The 25,735-nt window shown below is 36.2% G+C and overlaps 4 protein-coding genes and 1 long non-coding RNA gene across 7 annotated transcripts; 1 reads left to right on the forward strand and 4 right to left on the reverse strand.

The window, feature by feature from the left end:
- Positions 1 to 88: 88 nt before the first annotated feature.
- LOC110228446 lies at positions 89 to 1,294 on the reverse strand. 2 transcript variants are annotated; one of them, XR_002331996.1, is made up of 3 exons: positions 983 to 1,293; positions 848 to 895; positions 89 to 154 (listed from the first exon to the last, which is right to left on the reverse strand). It is a non-coding gene; the product is annotated as an uncharacterized LOC110228446 (long non-coding RNA). The 2 variants fall into 2 exon arrangements; XR_002331997.1 differs by having other exon boundaries at positions 94 to 129; positions 983 to 1,294.
- A 3,435-nt stretch (positions 1,295 to 4,729) lies between these two features.
- LOC9314407 (3-hydroxyisobutyryl-CoA hydrolase-like protein 1, mitochondrial) lies at positions 4,730 to 25,522 on the reverse strand. Its single transcript, XM_021024770.1, has 16 exons — positions 25,509 to 25,522; positions 11,198 to 11,202; positions 7,553 to 7,677; positions 7,388 to 7,468; positions 7,237 to 7,305; positions 7,069 to 7,132; positions 6,718 to 6,797; positions 6,532 to 6,615; positions 6,333 to 6,417; positions 6,005 to 6,090; positions 5,795 to 5,916; positions 5,643 to 5,703; positions 5,467 to 5,565; positions 5,270 to 5,371; positions 5,151 to 5,192; positions 4,730 to 5,069 (listed from the first exon to the last, which is right to left on the reverse strand). Exons 3-16 carry the CDS (start codon positions 7,664 to 7,666, stop codon positions 4,953 to 4,955), a joined length of 1,206 nt encoding a protein of 401 aa, XP_020880429.1. The 5' UTR covers positions 7,667 to 7,677; positions 11,198 to 11,202; positions 25,509 to 25,522; the 3' UTR covers positions 4,730 to 4,952.
- On the reverse strand, positions 9,235 to 10,362 carry LOC9314408. The gene is made up of 2 exons (XM_002878294.2): positions 10,104 to 10,362; positions 9,235 to 9,766 (listed from the first exon to the last, which is right to left on the reverse strand). Exons 1-2 carry the CDS (start codon positions 10,202 to 10,204, stop codon positions 9,478 to 9,480), a joined length of 390 nt encoding a protein of 129 aa, XP_002878340.1. The 5' UTR covers positions 10,205 to 10,362; the 3' UTR covers positions 9,235 to 9,477.
- LOC9314409 (GATA transcription factor 4) lies at positions 22,000 to 23,350 on the forward strand. The gene is made up of 2 exons (XM_021024771.1): positions 22,000 to 22,508; positions 22,585 to 23,350. Exons 1-2 carry the CDS (start codon positions 22,281 to 22,283, stop codon positions 23,104 to 23,106), a joined length of 750 nt encoding a protein of 249 aa, XP_020880430.1. The 5' UTR covers positions 22,000 to 22,280; the 3' UTR covers positions 23,107 to 23,350.
- LOC9312632 (protein transport protein Sec61 subunit beta) lies at positions 23,882 to 24,916 on the reverse strand. 2 transcript variants are annotated; one of them, XM_002878295.2, is made up of 2 exons: positions 24,808 to 24,916; positions 23,882 to 24,324 (listed from the first exon to the last, which is right to left on the reverse strand). In XM_002878295.2, exon 2 carries the CDS (start codon positions 24,297 to 24,299, stop codon positions 24,060 to 24,062), a length of 240 nt encoding a protein of 79 aa, XP_002878341.1. In that variant the 5' UTR covers positions 24,300 to 24,324; positions 24,808 to 24,916; the 3' UTR covers positions 23,882 to 24,059. The 2 variants fall into 2 exon arrangements, with proteins under 2 accessions (XP_002878341.1, XP_020880431.1); XM_021024772.1 differs by lacking the exon at positions 24,808 to 24,916 and adding an exon at positions 24,716 to 24,789.
- Positions 25,523 to 25,735: the final 213 nt, after the last annotated feature.

Raw genomic sequence — 25,735 nt, forward strand, 5'->3', positions numbered from 1 at the left:
TTTGGAAAATTCTGGAGAAATAATTAGATGAATATTATATATTATAATATAGAATATATTTTTCCTAAATCCTAAATTATGAATAAAAGATTACAAAACCAAACTTTGTTTTATTTGTTAATAATGATTCTGAACAATCATAGCAATGAGAAGCCTGTTAAAGAAATCCAACAGGGAAATGAAAAATCAAGAACACGACTAAACCCTAGAAGAAGAACAAGCTGCTTCATGAGAAGAAAAAGATGAAGACTAGAGAAGAAGTTGGGTTTGAGCTGTCAATGGGCTGCAGATGATGAATTAAGGCCCAAATGAAGATGTTTTTTTGTGTAGTTAGATTAACCAAGTGTTAGAGAGTCTAAGTTATTGTGTAAGAGTTCTTAGAGTACTATAATATACGGATCAAAGAAGCAAAACAATGAATGGCAATGTAAAAGGAAAACTAAACTCTCAAACTCAAAGCAACAAAGTTTAGAACTCTTAAACATTAAAGTAACCATGAAGCATCCAAAAATTCTAAACCAAAATAGAAACTGTTTGCAAGGGATATAGCAAATCAAGCAACATTGAAGCAAAACGAGTTGGAGAAATGGTCAACCATAGCCAACAAATAAGCTTATAAGTTTTGAGAATCAGAAATTCAATAACCAATATCAATGAATCAGACAAACACATACTCCTAAAACCCAATCTCTATTTTGCAAGAGATAGACTACACTATTTTTTTCTCTATTTTGAAAAAATCCAGTCTTATCCTACACAAATCCCTAATCGCTGATAGACTACAAATGAAAAAATCCAGCCACAATCCCTAATCCCTACTAAGAATGACAAATTAGATTATCGTTACCATGAGCGATTGAGTGAGCGATCGAAGCGCGAGAGGTGGCTTGTTGACCTAATCGAAATCATCAAGCCAATGTTCGTTGAATTTCAGAACAAAAAAAACCTAAGAGCAATATTGAGGGTGATGAAGATTGAAGACCTTGTGTAAAGTCGAGCAGATACTCCGATTGCCGAATCGCCATAGCTGGTCTCGAGCTTTTCTAATTAACTGTTGGTTCATTTTTCTTCTTCCTTGTTTCGATTCCACTGGGCGAGAACGAAAATGGTTTTTGGGTTTTGGGGATTTAAAGTACAATGAACGTAGCATGATAGAGTTTCGTCATCGTTTAGGATTGTTAATCAGAGTTTTTCCTCTGTAACTACTGTTAGTTGATTTAAACTTTTACTTAATTGAGCTTTACCATAAAATAAACTGTTTACTAATTTATGTAGTTATACTAAGTAAGTAGAAAGAGGCCTCGTTTTCAGATTTGGGCCTGTTTGAAAGAAGTAGTTTGAGCCCATTCAAATTGGTTCGTGTAGCTTTGCCAATTTTATTTTTTAGTGAGTGTACCTGTAAGGGAGAATGATATAATAAAATAAACAAAAGACAAAATAACAAATTTGTTTTTTGAATTTTTTTTCGCAAAAATACAAACTTTTTTTTTTTACAATTAATTAAATTCCAAGCAGCGATTATAGTTTGTAACAAAATCTTATCTCAAATCTCCTTTGCTTCCGATTACGTGTTCCTCATCTTGAGCTGATCCGAAGATGGAGTTACGACACTAATGCATAATGCCTTCAAAGATCCATGCAAATATACACAAAGCGCAATCATGTATGGAGAAGGATCAAAAGTTTTAAGTAGTAAACTAGGATCGGACCCGCGGTCCACCGCGGGAGAATATTGGTTTACATACGTTGCGTTTAATATTGTGTGTTTTTTAGTAGAACGAATCGTGTAGTATACTTATAAATATTCATAATAACGAATTGTAGAGAAAATGTAAAATTGTTTATAAATATACCCATCGTATTAATTATGATTTACAAAATAGAATTTTGTGTTTTAAAATTCTAAAATTAGAAGATTCATGGAAATTAAAGCAATCAAAATAGGTCAAAAACCGCGGGTCGAGCCCACATCATCTCACTATGGGGCAGATTTGGGAAAATATATTAAACCCGCAAATAAGCGGGCCACATGGATTAATTCGCAGTGGGTCATAGGTTTAATCGGTTTTCATCCGCGGGTTGGCGGATCAGCCCGCATATTAGTATTTATTGATAAAATTATAATTTATTCAACATGTGGTAATTTAAACAAACTTTTAATAGTATTTTTATTTATTTATTTATTTTAGTAGTATTTTAAATTTTGGTTACTTTAAAATTATTTAAACAAAATCCATGGACAATCCCGCAAATCTGCATACATTCGCGGGACGGGTTTGTATTTCATATATGCTACCCGCGGGTCGTGCGGACCGACTAACTACAAGTCAAAATATTTTTTGTCTATCGCAAAACGGACTTAACGGGATGAATCAACTCGCTTTGACAGTTCTAATGGGAATATTATTTAGTCATACAACAAAATGAAGTTTGGACATAGTAATAATAGAATATGTATCTTATTTGTTAGATGAGAGATTGAAAGATGAAGTATAATGATTAAAAATTAATTATTATTTTTCATGATTCACAAAATTTAATAAATACTTATCATCTTGTTGAATAATTCTAAAATCATATTCAATAAATCTTTATAAATTGAAAATTAAACTTCTTTGGTAAGCTATAAGTATGAAAATATCATAATTTCGATTTAATCTAATTAAATTAAAATTAGTTACATGGATTTCATATCTATTTAATTTACACGACCAAAATAAAAATATCAATTTAATTTATAAAACAGATGAGTTATTTGTGATAAATTTTCTAGAAATCTTTAGAAGCAAATAAAATATCTTTCAATTAATGATAATTGGCTAAAATGAGCGAAATTAATGACAAAAACGTTGATTGTTATGGAATTAGTACCAAAAATATATGAACAAATTTATTATACGTAATTAATGTATGATATTGTTCGGAATATGCTTTTATTATTAATTACCATAAGTACAATAAGATTTTATTTGATTTCCATAAATATTTGATTTTATTTCGATTTTTCATTATTAATTCGAATTTATATTTCAAAAGAAATTCAAAGATCCGATTTCAGAATTTCGGGTCAATTTTCTGATTTTAACCCGACCCATTTTCATTTGTACTTCTCTTTTAATAGTATAGAGATTCCAATTATTAATTTTTACCTTTTTCAAGTACTAATTTTTCTCAATACAAAATTAGGAAAAATATATAAAAAAGAGAGCTGCAGCACATTCTGCTTCCGGAAGAATAAATTCAAAGATCTTTTCGTTTAGCAATGAGTGACGTTACGAAATTAAAAGCCAATTTCAAGCAAGTAACTAAATGCTTTCCCTGAGTTTGATAGGAAGGTCAAGATCAGGTTCCGTGGGAGTCAAGGCAGAGAAGTAAATCATCAACCATGTCTTGTGATACTTTCTCCAAGCTCGGTGGATCCCACTGCACACTCACAAATTTTTATCATGAATGGCTTACTTATATACACAGTGTTGGGGTTAATCTTAATATGATTTAACATAATACCTTTGGTGTTTCGTCGTCCTTGTCTATCAATCGAGCTCGTACTCCCTTTTTACCACTGAAGCATTACTCATCAATATTGACACATTATACTCTGTTTGCAATGTCAAGTTTTTTTTCATACCGGAAAACTCACACACCTCACAAAAATTGCTAGACATTTGCCTGATTGTTCCTTGTAGCGACATTCTATACTCTCGGAGGAGAGACATGACACCTGAGTTGCTTAGGGTTTGTCCGTTTGTTAATTGTTTTAAAATTTAACTCTAAAACTTCATTTTTGATGAGACTTTTGACCGCACCAAATTGAATTAGGTCTACATGCAAACGTGTTCACATGTATAACTAGGCCTGGGAATTCGAACCGTTCGGTTTATTCGGTTTCGGTTACTCGGTTTTTCGGTTATTTCGGAAATTGAAAGCTATTCCGAAACTAACCGATTAAGAATTCGGTTCGGTTCGGTTCGAACACGGTTATCTCGGTTTTTTTAATTCGGTTTTTTCGGTAAAAAGAATTTGGGCCAAATAGTTTTTAATGGGCCAAATAGTTTTTTAATGGGCCAATCCAAAACAAAAAAAAAGGTAAAAAAAAAAATATATATATTGAAAAAAAAAACAAACGAAGAAGATGAATCGAGGAAGAGACGCCAGCGGCTGAGATCTCAAGGGTGAAGCTCGCGGTGTAATCGGCGAAGCAGATGGTTGAAGAAGAACCAAAGAAAAAGAAGTGTAAATCAAAGAAGAACATGATGATGACGAAACAGAGAAGAAGATAATGATGATGAATGGTGAATTGAAGAAGCAGCAAACAAATCGGAGAAGAAGAAGATGATGGTGAAGATGAATCGAGGAAGAAGATGATGGTGATGATGAATCGAAGAAGAAGATGATAGTGAATTGGTGATGATGAATCGAAGAAGAAGAGAGAGGGTAATGGAAGAGAAGGTCAAGAACAAAATAATTGAAGAACTCAAGAAGCGTAGGCGGCTGGGAATATTAGGTTAGGGTTTTTGGTTTCTTCGGTTAACCGTTCGGTTCGGCCGAACCGAACCGAAAATTTCGATTAACCGAATCAAAATTGTAATCATTCCGATCGGTTTTACTTAATCAACAAGAACCGAACCGATTTGTCCAAATCTCGGTTCGGTTCGGTTCAGACAAATCGGTTCGGTTCGAATTCCCAGGCCTATGTATAACCAAAGCGCTTCCATGTATGGATAAGGCATCAAAAGCGTAACTAGTAAATTCCTTTTATTAATAGTTAATTTATTAAAAATTTAAGTACTATTTTGGTCAATACAAAATTACGAAAGTTTGTGGCAAAAAATAAAAAAATCCTGCAACACATTCTGCTTCTAGAAGAATGAAATCAGTCTCCCAACGAACAAGGTCTTTTCGTTTACTAAGGGAGTGATGTTAGCCAATTTGAAGTTTGTTTCACCAAGAAACTAAATGCTTTCTCTGAGTTTGACAGGAAGCTCAAGATCTGGTTCCGTGGGAGTCAAGGCTGAGAAGTAATTATCAACCATGTCCTCTGATACTTTCTCCAAGCTCGGTGGATCCCACTGCACACCCACCAATTATTATCATTAATGGCTTGCTTATAGCACAGTAATGGGTTATGGGAATATAATTTAACATAATACCTTTGGTGCTTCGTCCTTGTCTATCAGTCGAGCTCGTACTCCCTTTTCACCATTAAAACATAACTCATTAGTGACCTTACTCTGTTTGCAATGGCAAGCTTTTCTATAAATTCACATACCTCGCAAAAATTGCCGGACATTGGCCCGATTAATCCTTGTAGCGACATTCTATACTCTCGGATTAAGCATTGGTCAAGTGTTTGTAATCTTCCTTCCCGAATCTGTTGGGAGTCGTTTACAGAAGCTATATGAGTCTGAGAAAAGGGAATTTGAATTTTTTGAAGATGTTTACAAGCAAAGTTAATTGTGAACTCACAGATCTCAATGCCACCTTCAAAGATAACGGTGAGCTTTCTTTAAGTCTACGTAGAGTCGTAATGCACCATGTATCTTTTCTTCTACCAGCCTCGATTTCCTGGCGACCCATAACACTGTTACTTCTAGAGATTTGAGATAGTCATACTAGCAGAACCATTTTGTAAGAAGGCTTACCAAAGAATCAATAATTTCTTCTACTGTGTCATGGCTGAAGCATTTTTCAAGTAAATCGATCCTACGAAAAATCAGGAACAAAACAAGATAGGGAGCTGGTATGAGAATACAAGGCAGGAGTTTTGTATCTCCAGGTATCAGAAAAAACAAACCTACGAATAACACCAGTCTTTTCCGGATGGGCAACTTCTGCACATTTTTCTAAGGATGACTCAACAACAGAAGGATCATCAGTGAGCAGCTTCTTGAGCTGTTCTTCCATTACAGGAATCTCCTGTTGTAGGAGAAGAAAGCATTACAATTTAGCATGTAAGATAAGTTAATGGAAACAAAAAGATCTCAAATTATGTAATCTAAATTACCTCACTTCTAATATAATGCGTCGCAAGGCCACATGCCAACATTTCTGCCCCACTGAGCTTTAACCCAGTCAGACCCAGATACTCCCCTGCATATAGTCTATTAAATCATCCATCTTAGGGAGCTAATGTATACTATGAAACAAGAAAACAGGGAATTTTTAAAGCAAGTTAGGCTGAGTTGGTAGTTAACAGCAGATTTGATATCTAACTTTCCTGGCGATTTCTATAGTAATTGTCCAAATAAAAATTGCTTTCCAGCAGTTAATAACACTGTCAAATGACAAACCTAGAGAGAATTTAAGCAGTTCAAAACATATCACAAGCATACCTAAGCGACCAGGTAAGTGGGAGAGGTTAAAAGAAGCGCCAGCATCAGGATGAAAACCGATGATTGTTTCAGGGGTAGCAAAAATCTGCAATATACATGAGCTAGTGACTGCACTCTACAAGAAGTTGGACAACCGAACTAAACTAGAATCCAGCAGACCGACTAATTGAAAGGAGGAAATAGATGGAAAATTACATACAGTTCTATCAGTAGCTACACGAAATGTCCCAGGTATCGAAACCCCAGTTCCGCCTCCCATAGTAACACCGTTAAGAATTGCCACCTGCATGCAGGGCAACTCATGGTGTCATTCTACTTATCAGTGACATCGTTATATCCTATTGGTTTCAGAATTCAGAATGATCAAAAAGTAAAGAAAACTTACATGTGGCTTTAGATATGTGCCTAGCAAGTATATAAAACTATACAAACTCGAGAAAAACTCCCTAATAGCATCCGGGCTACCTACATATATTTAAGGAGAAATAAGTGAAGAAATGAGCAGTGAATACAGAGAGTAAAATCCTCGCTAATCAATAAAAAGGCCGGTTCTAGCATAATAATTTTCCATCCCAATTACAGATACCTAAAGTACCACAAAAACTGGCAAGTTTTAGATTAACATAGACCCTCCCACGCCATCTAATGTTCATAAAAAACTCAATTTTTTCGTTTTCGAACCTAACTAGCTTCCCAGAAATTAAATCATCACAGTGTATACTGGATATTCCTGCACCTCTCTTTCTTAAATGGTAGAGAGACACAATATCACCACCAGCACAAAATGCCCTTCCACTCCCCTACAACAGTTGAAGAGAAATACAAGTTAGGAACTTTTTCACCTCTCAAACACAAGAATTAAATCAACAAGAAAGAAGAAGCAACAATGTGTTGCACAAATTACCTTCATCATCACAAACCCGATATTTGGATCTTCTTCCCAATTCTTATAAAGCTTCTGCAACCTATATCCCTATACACAACACACAAATCAATCTCACACAATTACTCAGGCCACGAAATCATATATACAAACAGAGAAAATTAGAGAGTACCATGTGAGTGGTGAGCGCATTGAGAGCAGGTGGTCTATTGAGAATCGCAGTACGGGAACAACCACTTCCTTCAACGAGTACCTAATCCAAAATTGAGCTATAGATCATTCAAAATTCCAGAAAATTGAAACAGAGAGTGAGAATGATGACGATACACTTCCGAACCTGGTAATCAAGATCCTCGGGAGTGACTTTAAGCGAGCAAAAGCTCCTCCGATACCCAAATCTCCATAGCTTATCTCGAACGATTCGTCCCAACAACCCATTCGCGTTATGCATTCTTCTTCTTCTTCGTTCAAAATTAGAGAACTCTACTCTTATTTGGCAAAATCAAAAATGGCGGATCGATTTTCGTGTCGTGGCGAGTTTATCGGCTTCCGATTCCACGGAAGAACCTCTAGACCAGACAGAGGTTTCTGACTCGTCTCTGACTGTGATGACGTGTTCCTCTTTTTGAGGATAATGGGCCGATCCCGAACCTAAATTTAGTTCACTGGGCTTCCTATATTAACATGTCGTCTTACTTATATCGTATTTACCATAATACCCTTACCGTTTTTGGTTGTTACTTGTTTCCTCTTCCAATAAAACCCTAATTTTTGATATTTCACATTGAACATAACAACGTCGTCGTTTTGGTGTGGTGACCGTAGTGACGAAATCTTCTTTTTTTGGTAAAGCAAGGGCGACCTCTTTGAGCAATAAAACCAAATGTTTTCATGTGATTTTATGGTGATGTATGCATTATTTAAAAAAAAAAGATTAGAAATGATGCGGTTTGGTCACATGTTTTATCACTTTGTTTAAGCGAAAATAGTTTAGTGACAAAAGGAAATTAAAAAGAAAAAGGACGTCGAACGAATTTGAGTGGCAGAGAAAGAAGGTGGCAGCTTTTTAGTTTTTTGTTTTATTATTTATTTTATTTTGGTCCAAAAGAGGAAACAAGACAAAGGGCTAAAAATGCATTAATTTCTCCTGGAGAATCTCAGCAATATATGTGGATCGATGTTCGTGACACTGCTTTGCCTGTGACTCAATTCATATAATTTGTGATTTCATATTTGGACTGCACAGTGCACACGGTGAGACCATGAAAACATATTCAGTAAAATTTTATGTATACTACCCTATTTATCACACCGAAGTTTTTACCGTTTATGTGTAAGCCTTTTAGTGGTGAAATAGTCAACAAAACTCTTGATGACTACTCGACTAATCGTATACAACAACTATTTTTGTAAGTGTCTCAATACTTGTGACAATGAGGACGAACATGCTTTGATGATTTGAAACTACGTTTGCAGCTAACAAAACCCTTATTTACTAGAGCCACATGGAATATCTAAAGCATTCAAATCATGTACTAATGTATGAGTCATGACACACATCTTACATGTCTTTTCACGAACTTAATCTAATTAACACACATCTTAAAACTAGGAATGACTTAATCGATGGATTTGGACTCTAGATATTTGAGGAATACCTTTGAGTTTATTTTTTTATAGTATAAAACTTTTGAGTTAATATTGTTTTGTTTTACAATAACACAAATTATCAAGCTTCGAAACATGTTTACCATGTTAAAAACTCAATCTAATAATAGTGGCTCCACTGATTAACCTTAAAAAAACAATTAAAAATACTAACAAACTATTATCAATATATATAAGAAAGAAAAAAATAGTGTTTAAATGATTGTTAACTATATATGTGGCTTTTGAATAGCAAGAGAATAGTACTGTCATCATATGCTGAGGGATAGCAACAACAAAACTCACACACACAAAATTCATCGCTAATCTAGCAAAACCAATATATTCAACCAAAAAAATAAAGAGATTTCATTTGTTATAAATATACTTAATTTATTTCAAACACTAGCACTACAAAAAAAAGATCACTAACAGCATATCCATGAAATAACTCCGCAGGTAAATTACATTGCTTTCTCGAACCATAACAACATCTACCATAGCCCTAGCTAGTTATATATATCTTACATACATGTGTCTTATTATCATCCCAGATCCTAATAAACTCTTAACTCTCTATGTCTCTCTTAACTTTTGGTTATTTCGAAAACATTACTAACACATAACATCCTTGAGAAGCTTGTACCTGCGAGTGGCCGGTCTAGGAGAAGGCACGCCGGATTTACCCTTTTCGGCTGCTGGAGGAATACTACTACTAGTGGTTTGGTGAATCTCTTGCTGTTTGATTTGGTGATGAGCTGAAGAATATTCCGACCGGTACGATCTCTTAGACGATCCACCATTAGCACCGTGTTTTGCTCCGGTTCGACTCTTTGCTTCACACTGACACCAATCGCAGATCTTGATTGGATCAGCTTGCTCTTTGTAATAGCTACTACAGTACCTGTATCAAGATTATGATTATGATCATGAATTGATGATGATAATCCATGTATATGTATCATGTATGTTGGTAGTTGTTGAGACATTTCTTGTTTGGTTTAACTATATACACACATATATATATATATATGTATATTTGTATATGATATATGCATACTTTTGACGATTTGATGTATGATGATCATCATCAGCTACATAGATATAGAGCACGTGGCACGCGATCTCACCGTACACTGCGATCTAAATCTATAGTCTAGATAGTTAATATGCATGATGATGAGTAAATTACACACATAAGTACATATGGTATAGATATACAGAAATATGTAAGAACATACGAGTGTTGAAAGCGATTAAGGCACTTGCTGCAATGAAAGAGCTTGTCGAAGAAACCCACATCACCACACATGCAGCACACTCTTCTTTCAAGATCTACCATTTTTGTTTCCTTAAATTAGCAGAAGGCGGGGAGAATATGAAGGAGAGGAAGAGATGGAAGAGAATGAGAGAGGGAGAGAGAAACAAAAAAAAGGGAAGAATTGATTCTATAAGGAAGGAGAGAAAAAAGATATAAATGGTTATTAAATACTTATTATATTCGCAAGTCGGTCCATAAGTAATAATAATTTTTATAAAACCAAGAAATATATATTTGATAAAATATATAATAGCGTAATAAGGCAGGTAGAGACCGCAGGTTGCTTTGCAGTCGTTTTCAGTTGGAGTTTGGGAGGTGGAGAAACAAAGAACCTTAAATTATAAAAATCGACTATTTGTAAATGACGATTTTGCCCTTGTACTTTTTATTCGAGATGTCAATTCTCAGAGCCTTTTTCTGTCCTTTGTGGGAATTTCGTAAAGAGAGAAACTTGTGGGATGTCATATCTTTGACTTTATCTCCGTAGAGAGAGCGTGATAGACACTCCCGTTTGGTTAGAAGGCTCACAAATTTACAAATAACATTTTTTTCTAACTAATTATATTATTTTCTAATGAAAAGAATTGTTGTAGTTGGTGAAAGAAAATCTGATCTCATCGTGAAAATAAACTACTTAAAATGAATTGTATAATTATGGTTAAAGCAAAAAGAATTGTATAGTTAAAACTTAAAACTTAAAACTTAAAAACAGGAGCATACAGATATCTAATGGTTTCCGACTTTCTCCGGATGATAAACAAATTGTCTCAGTCGTCTAGACTAAGAATTTATTATGATCACTGTTTATTTACACGATGATCTTAAATCTGTTTATTTATTTACTTGTACATCCCGAAAATTCTGTTTATCCACTATGAAAAAAAGTTTCAAAAAGTTTTAATTTCATGTTTATAAAGAGATGCACTTTTATGAATCCATCCATATCTAATCTATACCTATACGCTTACACGATAATGAATTTAAAGTGAGACTAGTCAACTCATTCAACTTCTCGTGCGCTACATTAATTTCTTAAATAGACTTTTATCGAATCCTAAGTCTTTAGTTCGTTCGTTCGTATACTTTTTATATCATAGCCTATAGGTCTAAAAAATAAATGTTACTGATGAAACTTCTTTGCAAATATAGCATGGAAATTAATATGTTCACATGACCAATATCATAAACTTTTTTTTTTTTGTTGTCCATGACCAAATAAAACTAATCTTGTACGAGTTGCATCACACCATTTCCAGAACACTCTAATTATTAAATAAAATCTGTAGTTTATATATGTGATATAATTATTGTACCACTAAAACCGTGTGCCATGAATTATATATTGCATGAAAACATACTTATTTAGGCGTTTATAAGTGTGATTGGTTCTGAGTTTTTGGAGAACTACATAAGATTAATCACACTGGCATATACACACACGATGGTTTAGTGTAAATCGACACAGTGGAGCCCACTATTTTTATTTTTTCCTGGGTGTATATTTATTTACATTTGGAAAAAATGTAAATTTTATGGTAACACATATTTATAGAAAAGAATAGCCAATTCGAGACTCATGCTATAATAATGCCAGTCAACTCTGACAACATTTCTTCCCAATATGTTTGCCAATTCACGCGACAAAACAAGAACACATCTAACGTGTTTGTACAAGAAGAAAATATCATAAACCTTTCAGACGTAGATTTTTTTTTCTTTGGTTTATCCAGACGTAGAGGTTAGTTTACTTAGTTCATATCCAAAGATATTAAATGTAAACTTACTAACAAGATCTTAACTAGCTGGAACCATCATTAAAAAAATTATGATTGCATAGTTAAAATAATAGTAACTCTCAATTATAGTGGTTCCATTTTTAATTCGTAACTTTGAAACAATTAGTAGACATTTTTTCTACGTTCTTCCAATTTTTTTTTCTTTTATACGTTTCATGACAATTTTTAAAATATACACGACCCAAACCTATACTATCTATCTTTATTTAATAGAGCCAACGAAAAGAGTCACTTTCAATTGTTCAATTATCCTACAACAGTAATTTTGGTGTATATTTGAATTGTAAAGTGTATATTGTACATAGGCCTGGGCATAAAATCCGAAATCCGAAAACCGATCCGAAACCGATCCGAAAAATTCGGCTCCGAATCCGAACCGAATAGTCACAAAAACCGAACAGATAATGAATTCTCCTATCCGAATTATCCGAACCGAACCCGATCCGAACCGAAAACCGAAAGGATATCCGAAAACTGAAAATAAAATTATATATCCAAAAATTTTAGTTATATTTATCTATAATTTTATAACAAATAACAAAAATATCCTAAATAACCTAGATATCGGAAAGTTTTTAGTTATATTTGTTAAAATTATACATATTTTTGGAAAAGTTAGCCAAATTTTAGTAAGATTAAAACAATTTTTTTATTTAAATTGAACATTTTTTTGGTTATTTTTCCTCGCAAACCGATCCAAAATTAATCCGAATCCAACATTATCCGAACCGAATCCGATCCGAATAGTCATAAAATCCGAACGGATAATAAAATCTCCTACCCGAATTATCCGAATCCGAATAAATCCGAACCGAATCCGATCCGAAATCTTATTTGTACACAACACATGTATCGTAGTATTGTAGATACAGATGGAGATACATAAACATTGAATAATAAAGAGAAAAGTAGGGAATATTCATAAACCTTCTTGAGAGGCTATGTATGTGAATGTGAGAGGCCCATATGGATAATTTAGATAATGGACACAGGAAGACTCTGTTCCATGCATCGTAATATCTTCCATGCGTTCCTCTTATTACCTTTAAGGGGACCATTTCTCTGAACACCTTTTTGTCCATTTATCTACACCTTACACGTGTCTGAATCGAAATATCTCAGCTTTAGCGTTGTGTTAACGGCAAGTTCAGTAGAAGTCATAGCGCGTGTGCCTCACTTTCTCCGGGACTCGAATCGCCGATGAATGGGTCCGGCCAAATAGTAGCGACCGTTCACCCGATTCTTTGTGGGACTCACATCCACTTGTCAGCATCTCCGTCTAAGCAATTAACACCATCAATTCTGTCTTAGATATTCCAGAAAAAATATCAGAAAAATCTAGATTTGATTTGATTAACCTTAACCTATACAAAAATGATTCGATTAATTAACCCAGCTTATAATCAACCTGCAGAACATCAGAATATTAGTGGGGTTTGCACGACGTAATAAAGTTGATTCAGCAAAAAGTTGCTCAAAGCAAAAAAAAAAAAAAAATACATAACTCTTTTTTCTAGTTTCAGTTCAAAAATATTTTCGTAAATGATGGATATTTAATATATTCAATATATTATCAAGTTACTTTATTTGATGTACGAATTTCAATACATTTCATTTTATAAAATTAAAATTCAAAAGAAAATATCAAAATAAAAAGCACACATTGCTACTACGATCGAATACACTGCGTCGTCATCTGCTACATCCAATCATCCATAATGGATAGAACTCTTATAAATGGGTTTTACATTTACATATCACGGCCCAATTGGCCAATTCAATTCTTTGACTCGAATAAATCCAAAAAAAGGGGTCAAAATTTTGGCATCTTTCCAATGCACCTCAACATTCCTGAAGAAGGCTACTAAAGTATACGACGCCGTTTGTGATTTCTGTACGTCTTATGTTCCGACACATGTTCTGTGCTTAACAATGTCCCCCAAGTGGTCGTTGTCGCATTCTATGGAGTTTGGGCCCCACGGCCCATAATTATATTCACAATACAAACAGAAGCCCATTCCACATCACCTTCTCGCTATCTTGTCTGTCAAAACTGTTGTAAAAAAAATCATTGACGTGTACTTTAGTACTTCACTGGGGCAAGTCTTCGGCTGCAGATTCCACGAATTCAATGCAATACTTTCGTTCTAATTGGACCAACCAGTTTGTTACCACTACTAAATAATATGCTTCAAAATCAGTCTAGTGTCGACCACAATGGTTAATATGTACGTCATTAGGAATAAATCTTTTATTTTGTCTTTAGTATAAAATAACTCTAACGGACCGGTCACTCTGTTCTATAAGATTTTTCTTAACTCCGATGAATTCAGAAGATTTATATGTAGCCAATTATGTTAGGACCGGAACGAAGTAGACTACTAAAATGATTCAAATCTATAACAATTACCACGGACTGATCCATTTAACCCATCAACATATCACAACTTAACTGTCATGCAACATATGTTTTAATAAGCACTGTTATTTTATAATTGTTAAACTTTTGCATTATTGATTAGCTCACATTGCTCGGATTCGGCTCATATCACTAGCTAATGCGTTTTTCGTTTTGTTTAAACCCACTAGGTATATATACTGTCATCGTTTAAATTTCTGCGCATAAAATGGCATGAAAACGAAATTTAACCACAAAACATAAAATTTGTCCAAATAAAAAAAAAAACACAAAACATGAAAATCTCTATAGTCAATACACAATTCAACAGTTTATAATTCGTATTATTAAAAAAGGGGGAGACAAGAACGACGGAGCTGGATGAGCATAAGGTCATCATTTTTGCATGTTATTCGTCAGAAGGGTAACATTATCTTGATTATATTATACTTAATTCAGAGGTGATTAAGTTGTGAATAAAGTACATACTCTAGCTAGTGAGTTAACAAACAAATTATTAAAAGATTAATTTGTCATAATGGGCACATGAGGTCGCACGTGTTTGCTTTGGGATCACCGCCGTCACGTGATTCAAGAAAGCCGAACTAGGAATTTGTTGAAGTGAAGCACGATGATAATATTCGTATGTATCATCAAAATGAATGAATTATCAGAGATTCTTCTTATCTCAGAGGACGAATAAAAGCAAATTGAAATATTTTAGAATTGAAATATTTCATGTGGAAACACTTATGGAGTTGTTCCTTGAAGCGATTGATGGTATTGAGATTATTTCCAGCAATGACGAAATCATCCACGTAGACTAGGACATGAATGACCGTACCGTCACGGTGGAGTGAGAATAATGAGTAATCTTCGTAACTTTGAGTAAAACCGAGCGTGCGAAGAGCAGTAGATAGCTTAGCAAACCAGCAACGAGGAGCTTGTTTGAGACCATACAAGGACTTGCGAAGGCGACAAACCTTTGAAGGATCAGAACATTTGACACCTTGCAGAATTTTCATGTAAACCTCCTCCTCGAGGTCTCCGTGTAGGAAGGCGTTGTGGACGTCCATCTGATGGACCTCCCAATTTCTAGCGGCAGCCACAGCTAAAAGAGAGCGAACGGTTGTCATTTTAGCCACTGGTGCAAAAGTTTCGTTGAAGTCAATGCCTTCCTTTTGGTGATTCCCCATGACCACAAGACGTGCTTTATGGCGTTCCAGCGTACCATCAGAGTTAAATTTTAGCTTGTAAACCCATTTGCTATTTATGGCTTTTTTTCCATGTGGTAGATCTGTGATATCCCACGTGTGATTTGCTTCGAGAGCTTCAATTTCTTTTTGCATCGCCTCGCACCACTCTTTTATTAGAACTGCATCTTTGAAATGTTTTGGTTCCTTGCTATCAAGAATTGCTGCCATGAATGCGATGTGATTTGCTGAAAAACCAGAAGTAGTCAGAAAATCCGAGAGAGGATACAAAACCTTACCCGAGACTGTTGACGAGGCATTTGAGTTGGAGAGACCAGGGGAAGAAGCGTGAGGAGAAGAGTGTACATTGTGAGTGACATAGTCGTTGAGGTAAACAGGAGGATTTTTAGAACGATGGCCTTTTCCTAACAATTCAGGAAGACCTGGAGAAGAATTGGAATCATGAGCATCATGAGTACGACTATGAGCCGGTCCTTTGTGTATTATAGTAGGTGAAGACGTAGAACTGATTGATTTTTCTTTAGGAGTAGTCGGAACAGGATGAGAGTCCGTTGTGGTGGGAGAAGAAGGATGATCGATTATCGTATTTGCAGGATCAACCGAGCTCGCCAATGTGGAAGACGAGCCAGGCGGAGCTGCAAGTGTGGGATCGATCGATCCTGGGAGGTGATCGATCGATCGGTGGGTTGCTGGAATCGTGTTCTCCAAAACTAGTGGCGATGGAGCGATCGATCCTCGGGTTGGATCGGTCGATCGATCACTATCAAGAGGACCAGCAGATACGGGATCGATCGATCCCGTAGGGTGATCGATCGATCGGACAGAAGGAACAGCGGAGCATTGAACGACGGGTGAAAACCAGTCATCATCGGCCACTGTAAACGGCGGAGTTAGCACAGGGTCACTTGGTTTTGTAGAGGAAGCAAAAGGAAAAATATCCTCTTGAAAGCGAACATCTCTACTAGCAAAGATTTTTCCCGTGTCAAGATCATATACACGCCAAGCTTTCTTTCCATGAGGATATCCGATGAATATGCATTTTCGGCTACGGGATGCGAATTTATCTTTGTCACGAGGGCGAATGTGAGCATAGCATAAACATCCAAAAGTGTGAAGCATTGCATAAGATGGTCGTGTGCCAAACAGTACCTCATATGGAGTCTTGCCATTGAGAACAGACGATGGCGTTCTATTGATGAGATGCGTAGCAGTAAGAATGCTTTCTCCCCAAAATTTAATGGGAAGGTTACCTTGAAAAAGACATGCACGAGCAACGTTCAAGATGTGACGGTGTTTTCGTTCAACACGTCCATTTTGTTGTGGAGTGTCAACGCATGAGGTTTGATGTAGGATACCATGTTCCTGAAAGTACGATGTAAGACACATGAATTCTGTGCCGTTGTCACTACGGATGGAGCGGACTTCTTTGCCGAACTGACGGTGGGCCATGGCACAAAAGTTCCATATTAATGAAGAAACTTCCGACTTAGCGGTCATAAGATATGTCCAAACGGAGCGTGAGTAGTCATCAACAAGAGTTAGAAAGTAAACAGCACCGGTTGTAGAAGGAGTTCGATAAGGACCCCATACGTCGCAATGAACTAAAGAAAAACATTCCGAAGTTTTATTAATGCTAACAGAAAAAATCTCTCGTGTTTGTTTAGCCCGAGGACAAACATCACAACTGTCATTCTTGTCAAAATCACGACATTCGGGTAAAGAAGACAAAACACTGTTAGATGGATGGCCTAATCTACGATGCCACAGGGCTCCAGGAGAGGCAGATTCCGACGAAGCTTTGTGAGCACGAGCAGCCAACACACCCGTAAAATAGTACACTCCCTCACGTGCTTCCCCCGCTCCAATCAAAGTCCTCGAAAAACGGTCCTGTAAGAAACACAAAGTGTCAGTGAAAAGTGCTATAGAACCCGTCTGTTTAAGTAACTTCGAAACGGAAATCAATGTGCAGTCAAAATCAGGCACAAATAGCACATCGCGAAGCTTATAATTTAGACCAAGAGGGAGTAGGCCACATTTAGTAGCCCGAGAAGCTTTCCCATCGGGTTTTGTCACAGCTGATGGAATGATATCATACACATCGACCAATATAGAACAATCTCCTGTCATGTGGTGCGATGCACCCGTATCTATAATAACATCAGTAAGACAAGTGTTACCCGATAACCGTTCAGAGGAAGTGTTTGGGCGTTGGGCCTGTAGTAGAGAGATAAGCTGCGTTATCTGGTCATTACTGTTGGAAGATGATAGGGCTGCACGAACGTTGTTGACTCTACCGCGACCACGACCGGTACCTCTGCCTGAGCGACCACCACGTTGAGCTGATTTGTTTTCAAAACGAGGAGTAGCATCCCTATTTTCCGAGGAACCGCGAGTCCCACCTTTTTGGTCATAGTACCAGTCCGGGAATCCATGAACTAGGAAGCATTCAGTGACGTCATGGCCTTGGCGATGACAGTGAGTGCAAGAACGATCTCGCGGTTTAGGGGCAGAGATGGCAGCTACGTGTGGTGGTGTTTGTGACTTGACGGAGAAGCCAATGGCCTCCGGCTTTGTTGTTTCCTTCGATCGCGCAATATCTAAGTTTTGTTCTTCCCGGATCACACGAGAATAGACTTGATTGAGAGACGGCAAAGGGTCTTCGTCAGTGATTTTAGTCCGAATGTGAGAGAATCGAGGCAAATCAAGTCCAAACAAGAATTGATGAATTTTATCATCCTCACGTTCTTTGGCAGTGTCTAGAGCAGCTTCACATTGACATACACGACCGGTTTTGTAGTTTTGAAGTTCTTCCCACAGTTTTGAGAGACGTCCGTAGTATTCTAGAACCGGTTGACCATCTTGTTTGCACAAAGCGATCTCATCTTTTAGAACTTGTTTTCGGACTCCATTACCAACTGAGAAACGAAGACGGAGACTCTCCCAAAGCAACGAAGCTTCGGAGATAAAGGAAACGGTGGACCTAATCTTTGGATCGATAGATGTGCGGATCCATCCAACGATCATAGAATTTGCAGCCAGCCACTGTGCACGTTCAGGATCAGCTTCTGGTTTGAGTTTTGTCCCGTCGATGAAACCAAGCTTGAACTTGGCTTGGAGAGAGTTACGAAATTCAGTAGCCCATTCAGGATAATTGTCTTCCTTCAAGACCACGGAGGAGATCAAAGATCCAGGGTTATCCGATGAACTTAAGGAGTATGGATTGGGTGGTGGTTTTACGGTGACGGCGAGTTGAGAATCTTCACCTCCCGACATCGAAAATAGAAGAGAAGTATAGAAGATAGAAGAATAGAAGATTTATTGGTTGTAGAAGATAGAAAAAACTGCGATGGTCACAAGATGGGTGACGACGGCAGCAAAGGAGAAGAAGAAGAAGAGAGAAAAAATTAGGTCAGGATCTTATTCTCTGATACCATAAAATATTTTAGAATGACTTGCTTTATTCAATAGAAGAGAAGTGTATTTATACACATACAAATTTCCTAATCTTGATAGAATCAAATCTAAGAGGATATATTTACATATATCCTAATACAAATGAAACCACTACCACCACTACGAAAGCCTCTAATCAGAAAAGAAAGACGCCTGGGAGAAGATAATCGCGCACCGTACGTAGATGTACTTACTCTGTATGTAGTTGTCTCCAAGACGAGACTGAACCATGACAGGCTGGGTCCACTAAGCACCGTCACATTCTCTCTACACTCGTTTTTCTCGCTCGCCTTTCTCGTTTAATAATTTTGTCACATCATTTAAAACAAAAATTGCATTAAGTTTGAATTTCATTTTTAATAAATATTATCTCTTTAATTAAAAAAAATAAACTAAATTTTTATTTTGTTTGTGATGAATTTCTTTCTAATTATGTTTTTTTGTGGTCAGCAAGTTCCTAATTCTATTTGGTCAACTTATTGGCTGGATTCTTACATAACTGCCTCCTGGTTCTTTTGGAGACGTTTGAATAAAATTAATACGATATAATATAGTTGCCTAGTGGTTATTGGTTAAGTGTGTATGCAATTTTGAGACAATTCAATCTTCAAATTCATGGCAACAGAATAAGTATTAATATAACTAAGTTATCGGATAAGCTCGGACAGAAATGACAACAAATACTATACAAATTTCACTATGTAACTTTTTCCTACTTGCGATTAAAAGTTCTGCAAACGAACGACACAAGAGAAAAAAAGTTACAACCAAAAAATACTAATTATATAGGGGTCTACGAAAGTGAACCTTCTGAATGAGACACAAGTTGCCAGCTGGAAAAACTGTTGTCGGTAGTAAACTAAAATTAAATTGAATAAAAATAATTTATCTCCGTAGCTTTTCCTCTAGTTTCGTGCCATCTTGGTTTAGAAGTTAATGTCCAGTGGAGTCGGACTCCTAAGTAAGTATGAGTTCTCTTAAGTATGAGTCCAAGACCATTTGCAATGCCCATTTCTAAATTTTCCTTTATTTTAGATAAACTCTATTTTAGAGGAGATTTTACTCCAATATATTTTTCTAAAATAAACTTTCCTTTAAAATAAAGGAGAGAGACAATGGATTACTCTAAATATATCACGTAATCTAAAAACCTAATATAAAGCACAACAAAATTACTATGTCGAGTAATGATTTTAAACTTAAATATTGTAGAATTTAAAATATTTCAAAGCCACATTTCTCGATTTTTTTCTTTCTCTTACCTTCTTCATGGCTTCGTCTTCTTATAATAAAAAAATCTTCTTTATCTTCGAGGCACGTGAAGATGAGTACGGTCCCCACATGCAGCCACGTGGATTTACTTATTTATCTTTATTTTTCTCTTGTAACTTTCGCGTAAATAATAAAATACTTTTTAGCTTCAGAACTTTTATGGATAGGCCAATAATTAAAATTGTCGGCTTCGTATCATAAATCACTAATTTATCTGCCAAAGAAAACTCTACTAGTGTGTTGAAAGAACGTTTGTGGAACAGACCAAACACTTCAACACGTTGAGCCACGCTATTCTGCGAACGTTCAATCAGTTTATATGCAATTTTTTTTCTTTTTCTTTTATGAACAAGAAAGATATATGTGCCTTACTGTATTATTTTTTATGAAATTTTGACAAAAGCATGTATTGCAGTTGTAAAAGGAAAAAAGGAAAAAAGGAGTCACTGTTCTAACTTCAAAGCCTTGGAAAACATATATATATGTGTTACTCTTTAAAACTGAAGTACATTGGAATATGTTTTTATTGCATATACACGCAATGTCTATCCTAAGTTCTAATTCAATTAAGAAATCAGATACATCTGCCCGAAGCCTTATGATGATTGGCGGTGCCACATAAAAATTGAACACAAGATAGTGATGCATATGAATTTTTATTTCTAGCCGAAATATGATAACAATGTTCACAACAATTGGTTCCCCGTTCTTTATATCATATGCATGTGTCGTGCGTGTTTGTACATATATGAGTAGTTGTGTATAGTTGAAAAAACTGAATAAATTTATGAAGGAGCAATGCATGAAAGAGACATAAAGAAGATAAATGATAGGGAAAAAAATATGTATATAAACCTAAAAAGAGGGCCATAGGAATTTATAGAACCAAAGTGCAATGCACTTCGGATCGTCGGTCGACTCATCTCCTTGATTGTCTCCATCCATTTACCCATTCCCCACTACATTTTTATAGTTATCTCTTCAATGTTTAAATATAATGTCAAAACAACTCTTTGTCAAAAGAAAAAATATATATATTGTAAAATGCCGATAACAGAACTTATACTTCAAAACTAAATTTTTGTTACTTCATCAGGATATTTCTAAACATTATCACATTATTTCTTAAGCAAACTTGTGAAAGACATGCTAGGTACTGAAGAATGATATTATTAAACTTATGTATTCTCTTCTTTTTTTTTTGGTCAACAACTTATGTATACTCTATTCGACAAAGATCGAAGTCCCACTTCCGTCTCTCTTTCTTTTTAAGCTTGATTGCAAAATGCGAAATAATTCGGTAAACACAAGAAACAAAATAGTCATACATTCGCATCAATTTGTATTTCCTTATTATTTTGGTTGCCTTGTTGAAATTTAACGACATTTTTGGGTTTACTTGTCAACCTACCGATTAATCAAAACTGACCCATATGATTGATTACACATTCAGGAGAAACTTTTTTTTACAAAAAACATCAAGAGCTCAACATCTGAAATAGTCGGATACACAATTTAAACGATGTGAAAAAAACAGCAAATCTTTTTCAGAGATGGCAGAAGAATTCATTTAACAACTGGAGAGTTTTATTGAAAAGAAATTAGTAACCTTGCATGTATCTAATGTCCGCTTCATTACTTGTTTAATCAAAATTATCATACTCTATTCTATATAGTATATATGTATCATGACAGAAATGTAATTCATGATTAATTAATCCTGTTAAGTAAATGAAATATAGCACATGCATGTTGAAAGAAAAATGTAGACAAATATATTAAAGTCGATAAATATATAGAAAAAAGGGAGTGGTCAGGTCAGTCTCGGTGCATGTTAACTCTATGCACGTTCTCTCATCTTCGTCTCTTTCCACACTTACACTAACTCTCTCTCTCTCTCTCTCTCTCTCTCTCTATATTAAACCTCTGAACCAGTGACCACATACTCAGTGAGCGAGTTAACAATGGACGTATACGGCATGTCATCACCGGACTTGCTTCGTATCGACGACCTTCTCGATTTCTCAAACGACGAAATCTTCTCTTCCTCCACTTCCTCCACCGTCACTTCCTCCGCCGCTTCCTCCGCCGGATCTTCCTCTTTCCCATCTGAGAACCCTTTCAACTTCCCTTCTTCCGCCTACACTTCTCCTCCTCTCCTCACCGATTTCACTCACGATCTCTGCGTTCCCGTACGTTTCAAATTCCAATTTCCCCTAATTTTGATTTTGATTTTGAATTTCTGAGTTCTGATTTTTTGATTTGCAGAGTGACGACGCAGCTCATCTCGAATGGTTATCACGATTCGTTGACGATTCATTCTCCGATTTCCCAGCGAATCCTTTAACCATGACCGTTAGACCTGAGATTTCATTCACCGGAAAACCTAGAAGTCGCCGATCAAGAGCGCCAGCACCTTCCGTAGCTGGAACTTGGGCTCCGATGCCTGAATCCGAGCTTTGTCACTCTGTCGCTAAACCTAAACCGAAGAAAGTATACAACGCCGAATCAATTACGGCGGATGTAGGAGGAGGAGCGAGGCGGTGCACGCACTGCGCGTCGGAGAAAACGCCACAGTGGAGAACTGGACCGCTTGGACCTAAAACGCTTTGTAACGCTTGTGGAGTTCGTTACAAATCAGGAAGGCTTGTACCGGAATACAGACCGGCTTCGAGTCCGACGTTTGTGTTGACTCAGCATTCGAACTCTCACCGGAAAGTTATGGAGCTCCGGCGACAGAAGGAACAACAAGAATCTTGCGTTCGAATTCCGCCGTTTCAGCCGCAGTAAATTTGGGGGTTTTCTTTTCAAGGGTTTTTGTTATTTGGTGACGTGTCGTAATCCTAACGGTGATGATCACGTGACCGACGGGAGGGGTTAAGGACTTAATTATCAGTATTAGTTTTATAAATTGGAACTTTGCTAATCACGTCATTAATTTGTTGGTAATTTCATTTGATTTTGTTTTTTTTTTTTGGTTTCACGGCTTTCCTTAAAAGTTATATCATTAAATGATTTTATTGGCGGCATTTAATTTTCTTCTCTTCAGATATAAAAGCCTCTCTCAACCACCATGGACTCTGCTTTTTGTGACTTATTATGATGTTATATCACACATGCCATGTTGGTCAATCTTTCGTACATGCTTAAGACTTTGAATTTTTGACATTTTGCGAGGCAATTCAGTTTACCACTTTCTTAAAGATAGTAACCAATGTCATTCCAAACCCAATTCTCCCATCAATTGTACTTCAGTTTGGTTTATGTCATCTGAAACAGAAATTGCCAATACTCTTATACAAAGTGCTTAAACCTCTTCTAAATAAACTAAACTGGCAAGGCCGTAACACCGAAACAGAACAAACAAATGATCTGAAAAATGAACCATAATGTGGTGTATAATGATACCGTTTATTCAAATCCAGGACCCCAAAACCGAATCGAAACAGAAGCAAGTTCTTCAAATTAAGCTATCGAAACCAGAAATAATACCATAGCAAACTAATCTAATTCGGTTAATTTTCCGCTTAAACTATCTACTAAACCAAGCCAAGAAACAAGAGGATTAAAAGTTTGTATAAAGAAAGACAAAACTTTGAAATAGCAAGAAACTGCAAAATGTTGAGATCGATTGAGACTAGTCAAGAAAACAACAAAAACTCAAAACGTGAATGAAACGACTATACTGACAAAATTCTAAACCGTGAAAAAGGTATGATGACATAGCTTTGTTTGTATCCTCTTCATTTGCTCTTGACAAAATAGAGCTTACCCATGACATGAAGAACAGCAACAAAAGCAATGAAACCAATGCTCATGATAAGAACAACATTTGGAGAAATCTTGAGACCAGGGGCGTCGTCTGTGTAGAACTGAAGCATTGTACCAGCTGCTCCACCTCCGGCACTACCACCAGGCTTCCTCCTCCTCATACTTGCAGTTGCAGCTGCACTTCCTCGCTGTGGAGCTCCACCTCCAACCATTTTTGCTTCACTTTTTGTTTTTCAACTAAAGTCAATAAAAAAACAAACTTAGAATAGAAATCTCCGCAGCAAATGTTTATAAAACCATAGAGAGATCAAAGATGAAATCTAAAAGCAATGTCAAATGTTTTATTATAAACATCTTCTAGAGCTATGATAAATATATACATCTAATTTAACCCAATTGTTAAATCTAAGAGCAATGTCAAATAAACAGATTCAGATTAACCAACAATTTAATCATTCTTGATAATCTGATCCATAATGATCCAAACTCAAGATTCAGCATCACAGCCCAAAAAAGCAAAATTGGGCATGCAAAATCAATAAAGCGTGTCATAATCGGACAATTCCAACAGTTACGCTAGCGAAATCAGCATCTAGATCAGACAAATATATGCGATCATGTTACAAACCCTATCATTATCTTCGATCGCAAACAATCAAAACATTGCGAGATAGCTGTCTCTTAGATTCACAGAAACGAGATTCGAGTAAAAGAATTCACCTGATTCGGCTTCAATTTCTGATTAAGGAGAATTCGTCAATGTCCGTAAATCGCAGACTCGTCGACCATTTCTTTTTATGAATGAGTTTTTGCCTGTTCTGAGGCCACGCAATTCGTTCGCGTGAAGACCAATTATATAACGCCACGTCATTCGTGAAATGTAAAGACATCCAATTTAGTATTGACACGTGGACGACAATCTGTAATTTGCCTTTGGTTCTAGAATTCGTTCCAAAAAGTCCCTTCAAAACTAATTGTGAGATTAGAGACAACTTGTATAAATAAAAACCCTTAAGCTTAAGCCCAACTCCATTTATTGGGCTGGGCCCGTTATTCTACGTATATGCTATATCTCGTATGATCTTTACACGCTAAAATATTAATTAAAATTTTGAAAAATCTACTACTAATAAAAGAGACAATTTGAGGCTTCTAAGAGTGTCTACATCATTTTTTTTTTTTTCACAAAAGAGTGTCTACATCAGCAAAATAAAACCCACCTAAGAGGATGCCACGTCAACAACAAATTAACCTAAAAATTTCTCGCTCAAACCTGTCTTATAACACGAATAAAAAATAATAATTAGGAGCCATCTATCTACTATTAATGAGCTCAGATAAAAACTGAAACTTTAGCCCAAACAGAAAAACAAAAGCCCAAACGAATATATCTCAAGTCCATCACTAGACACACCACGAACTCTTCTTCTTCTACGTTTAACTAGGCCTGGGCAAAAAAACCGTACCCGAGTATCCGAACCGAAACCGACCCGAAAAAACCGGTTCGGGGCGGGTACGGGTATTAGCTATTTACCCTATTGGGTCTTGTATTGCCGTACCCGTGGGTATAGGGTAAAACCCGATCCGAACCCGATACCCGAACGGGTACCCGATTACCCGAAATTACATATACTTATACATATAAAAC

The sequence above is a fragment of the Arabidopsis lyrata genome (assembly GCF_000004255.2).
Source record: "Arabidopsis lyrata subsp. lyrata unplaced genomic scaffold ARALYscaffold_5, whole genome shotgun sequence".
Taxonomy (NCBI): Eukaryota; Viridiplantae; Streptophyta; class Magnoliopsida; order Brassicales; family Brassicaceae; genus Arabidopsis; species Arabidopsis lyrata.

Coding starts and splice junctions, on each gene's coding strand:
- LOC9314407 (XM_021024770.1), bottom strand. CDS start 7,666: ATGCATAACGCGAATGGGTTGTTGGGACGAATCGTTCGAGATAAGCTA. Junction 7,469..7,552: donor CCGAGGATCTTGATTACCAG/GTTCGGAAGTGT, acceptor ATTTTGGATTAG/GTACTCGTTGAAGGAAGTGG. Junction 6,091..6,332: donor CCACTTACCTGGTCGCTTAG/GTATGCTTGTGA, acceptor GACTATATGCAG/GGGAGTATCTGGGTCTGACT.
- LOC9314408 (XM_002878294.2), bottom strand. CDS start 10,204: ATGGTAGATCTTGAAAGAAGAGTGTGCTGCATGTGTGGTGATGTGGGT. Junction 9,767..10,103: donor CTTAATCGCTTTCAACACTC/GTATGTTCTTAC, acceptor ATCTTGATACAG/GTACTGTAGTAGCTATTACA.
- LOC9314409 (XM_021024771.1), top strand. CDS start 22,281: ATGGACGTATACGGCATGTCATCACCGGACTTGCTTCGTATCGACGAC. Junction 22,509..22,584: donor CTCACGATCTCTGCGTTCCC/GTACGTTTCAAA, acceptor TTTGATTTGCAG/AGTGACGACGCAGCTCATCT.
- LOC9312632 (XM_002878295.2), bottom strand. CDS start 24,299: ATGGTTGGAGGTGGAGCTCCACAGCGAGGAAGTGCAGCTGCAACTGCA.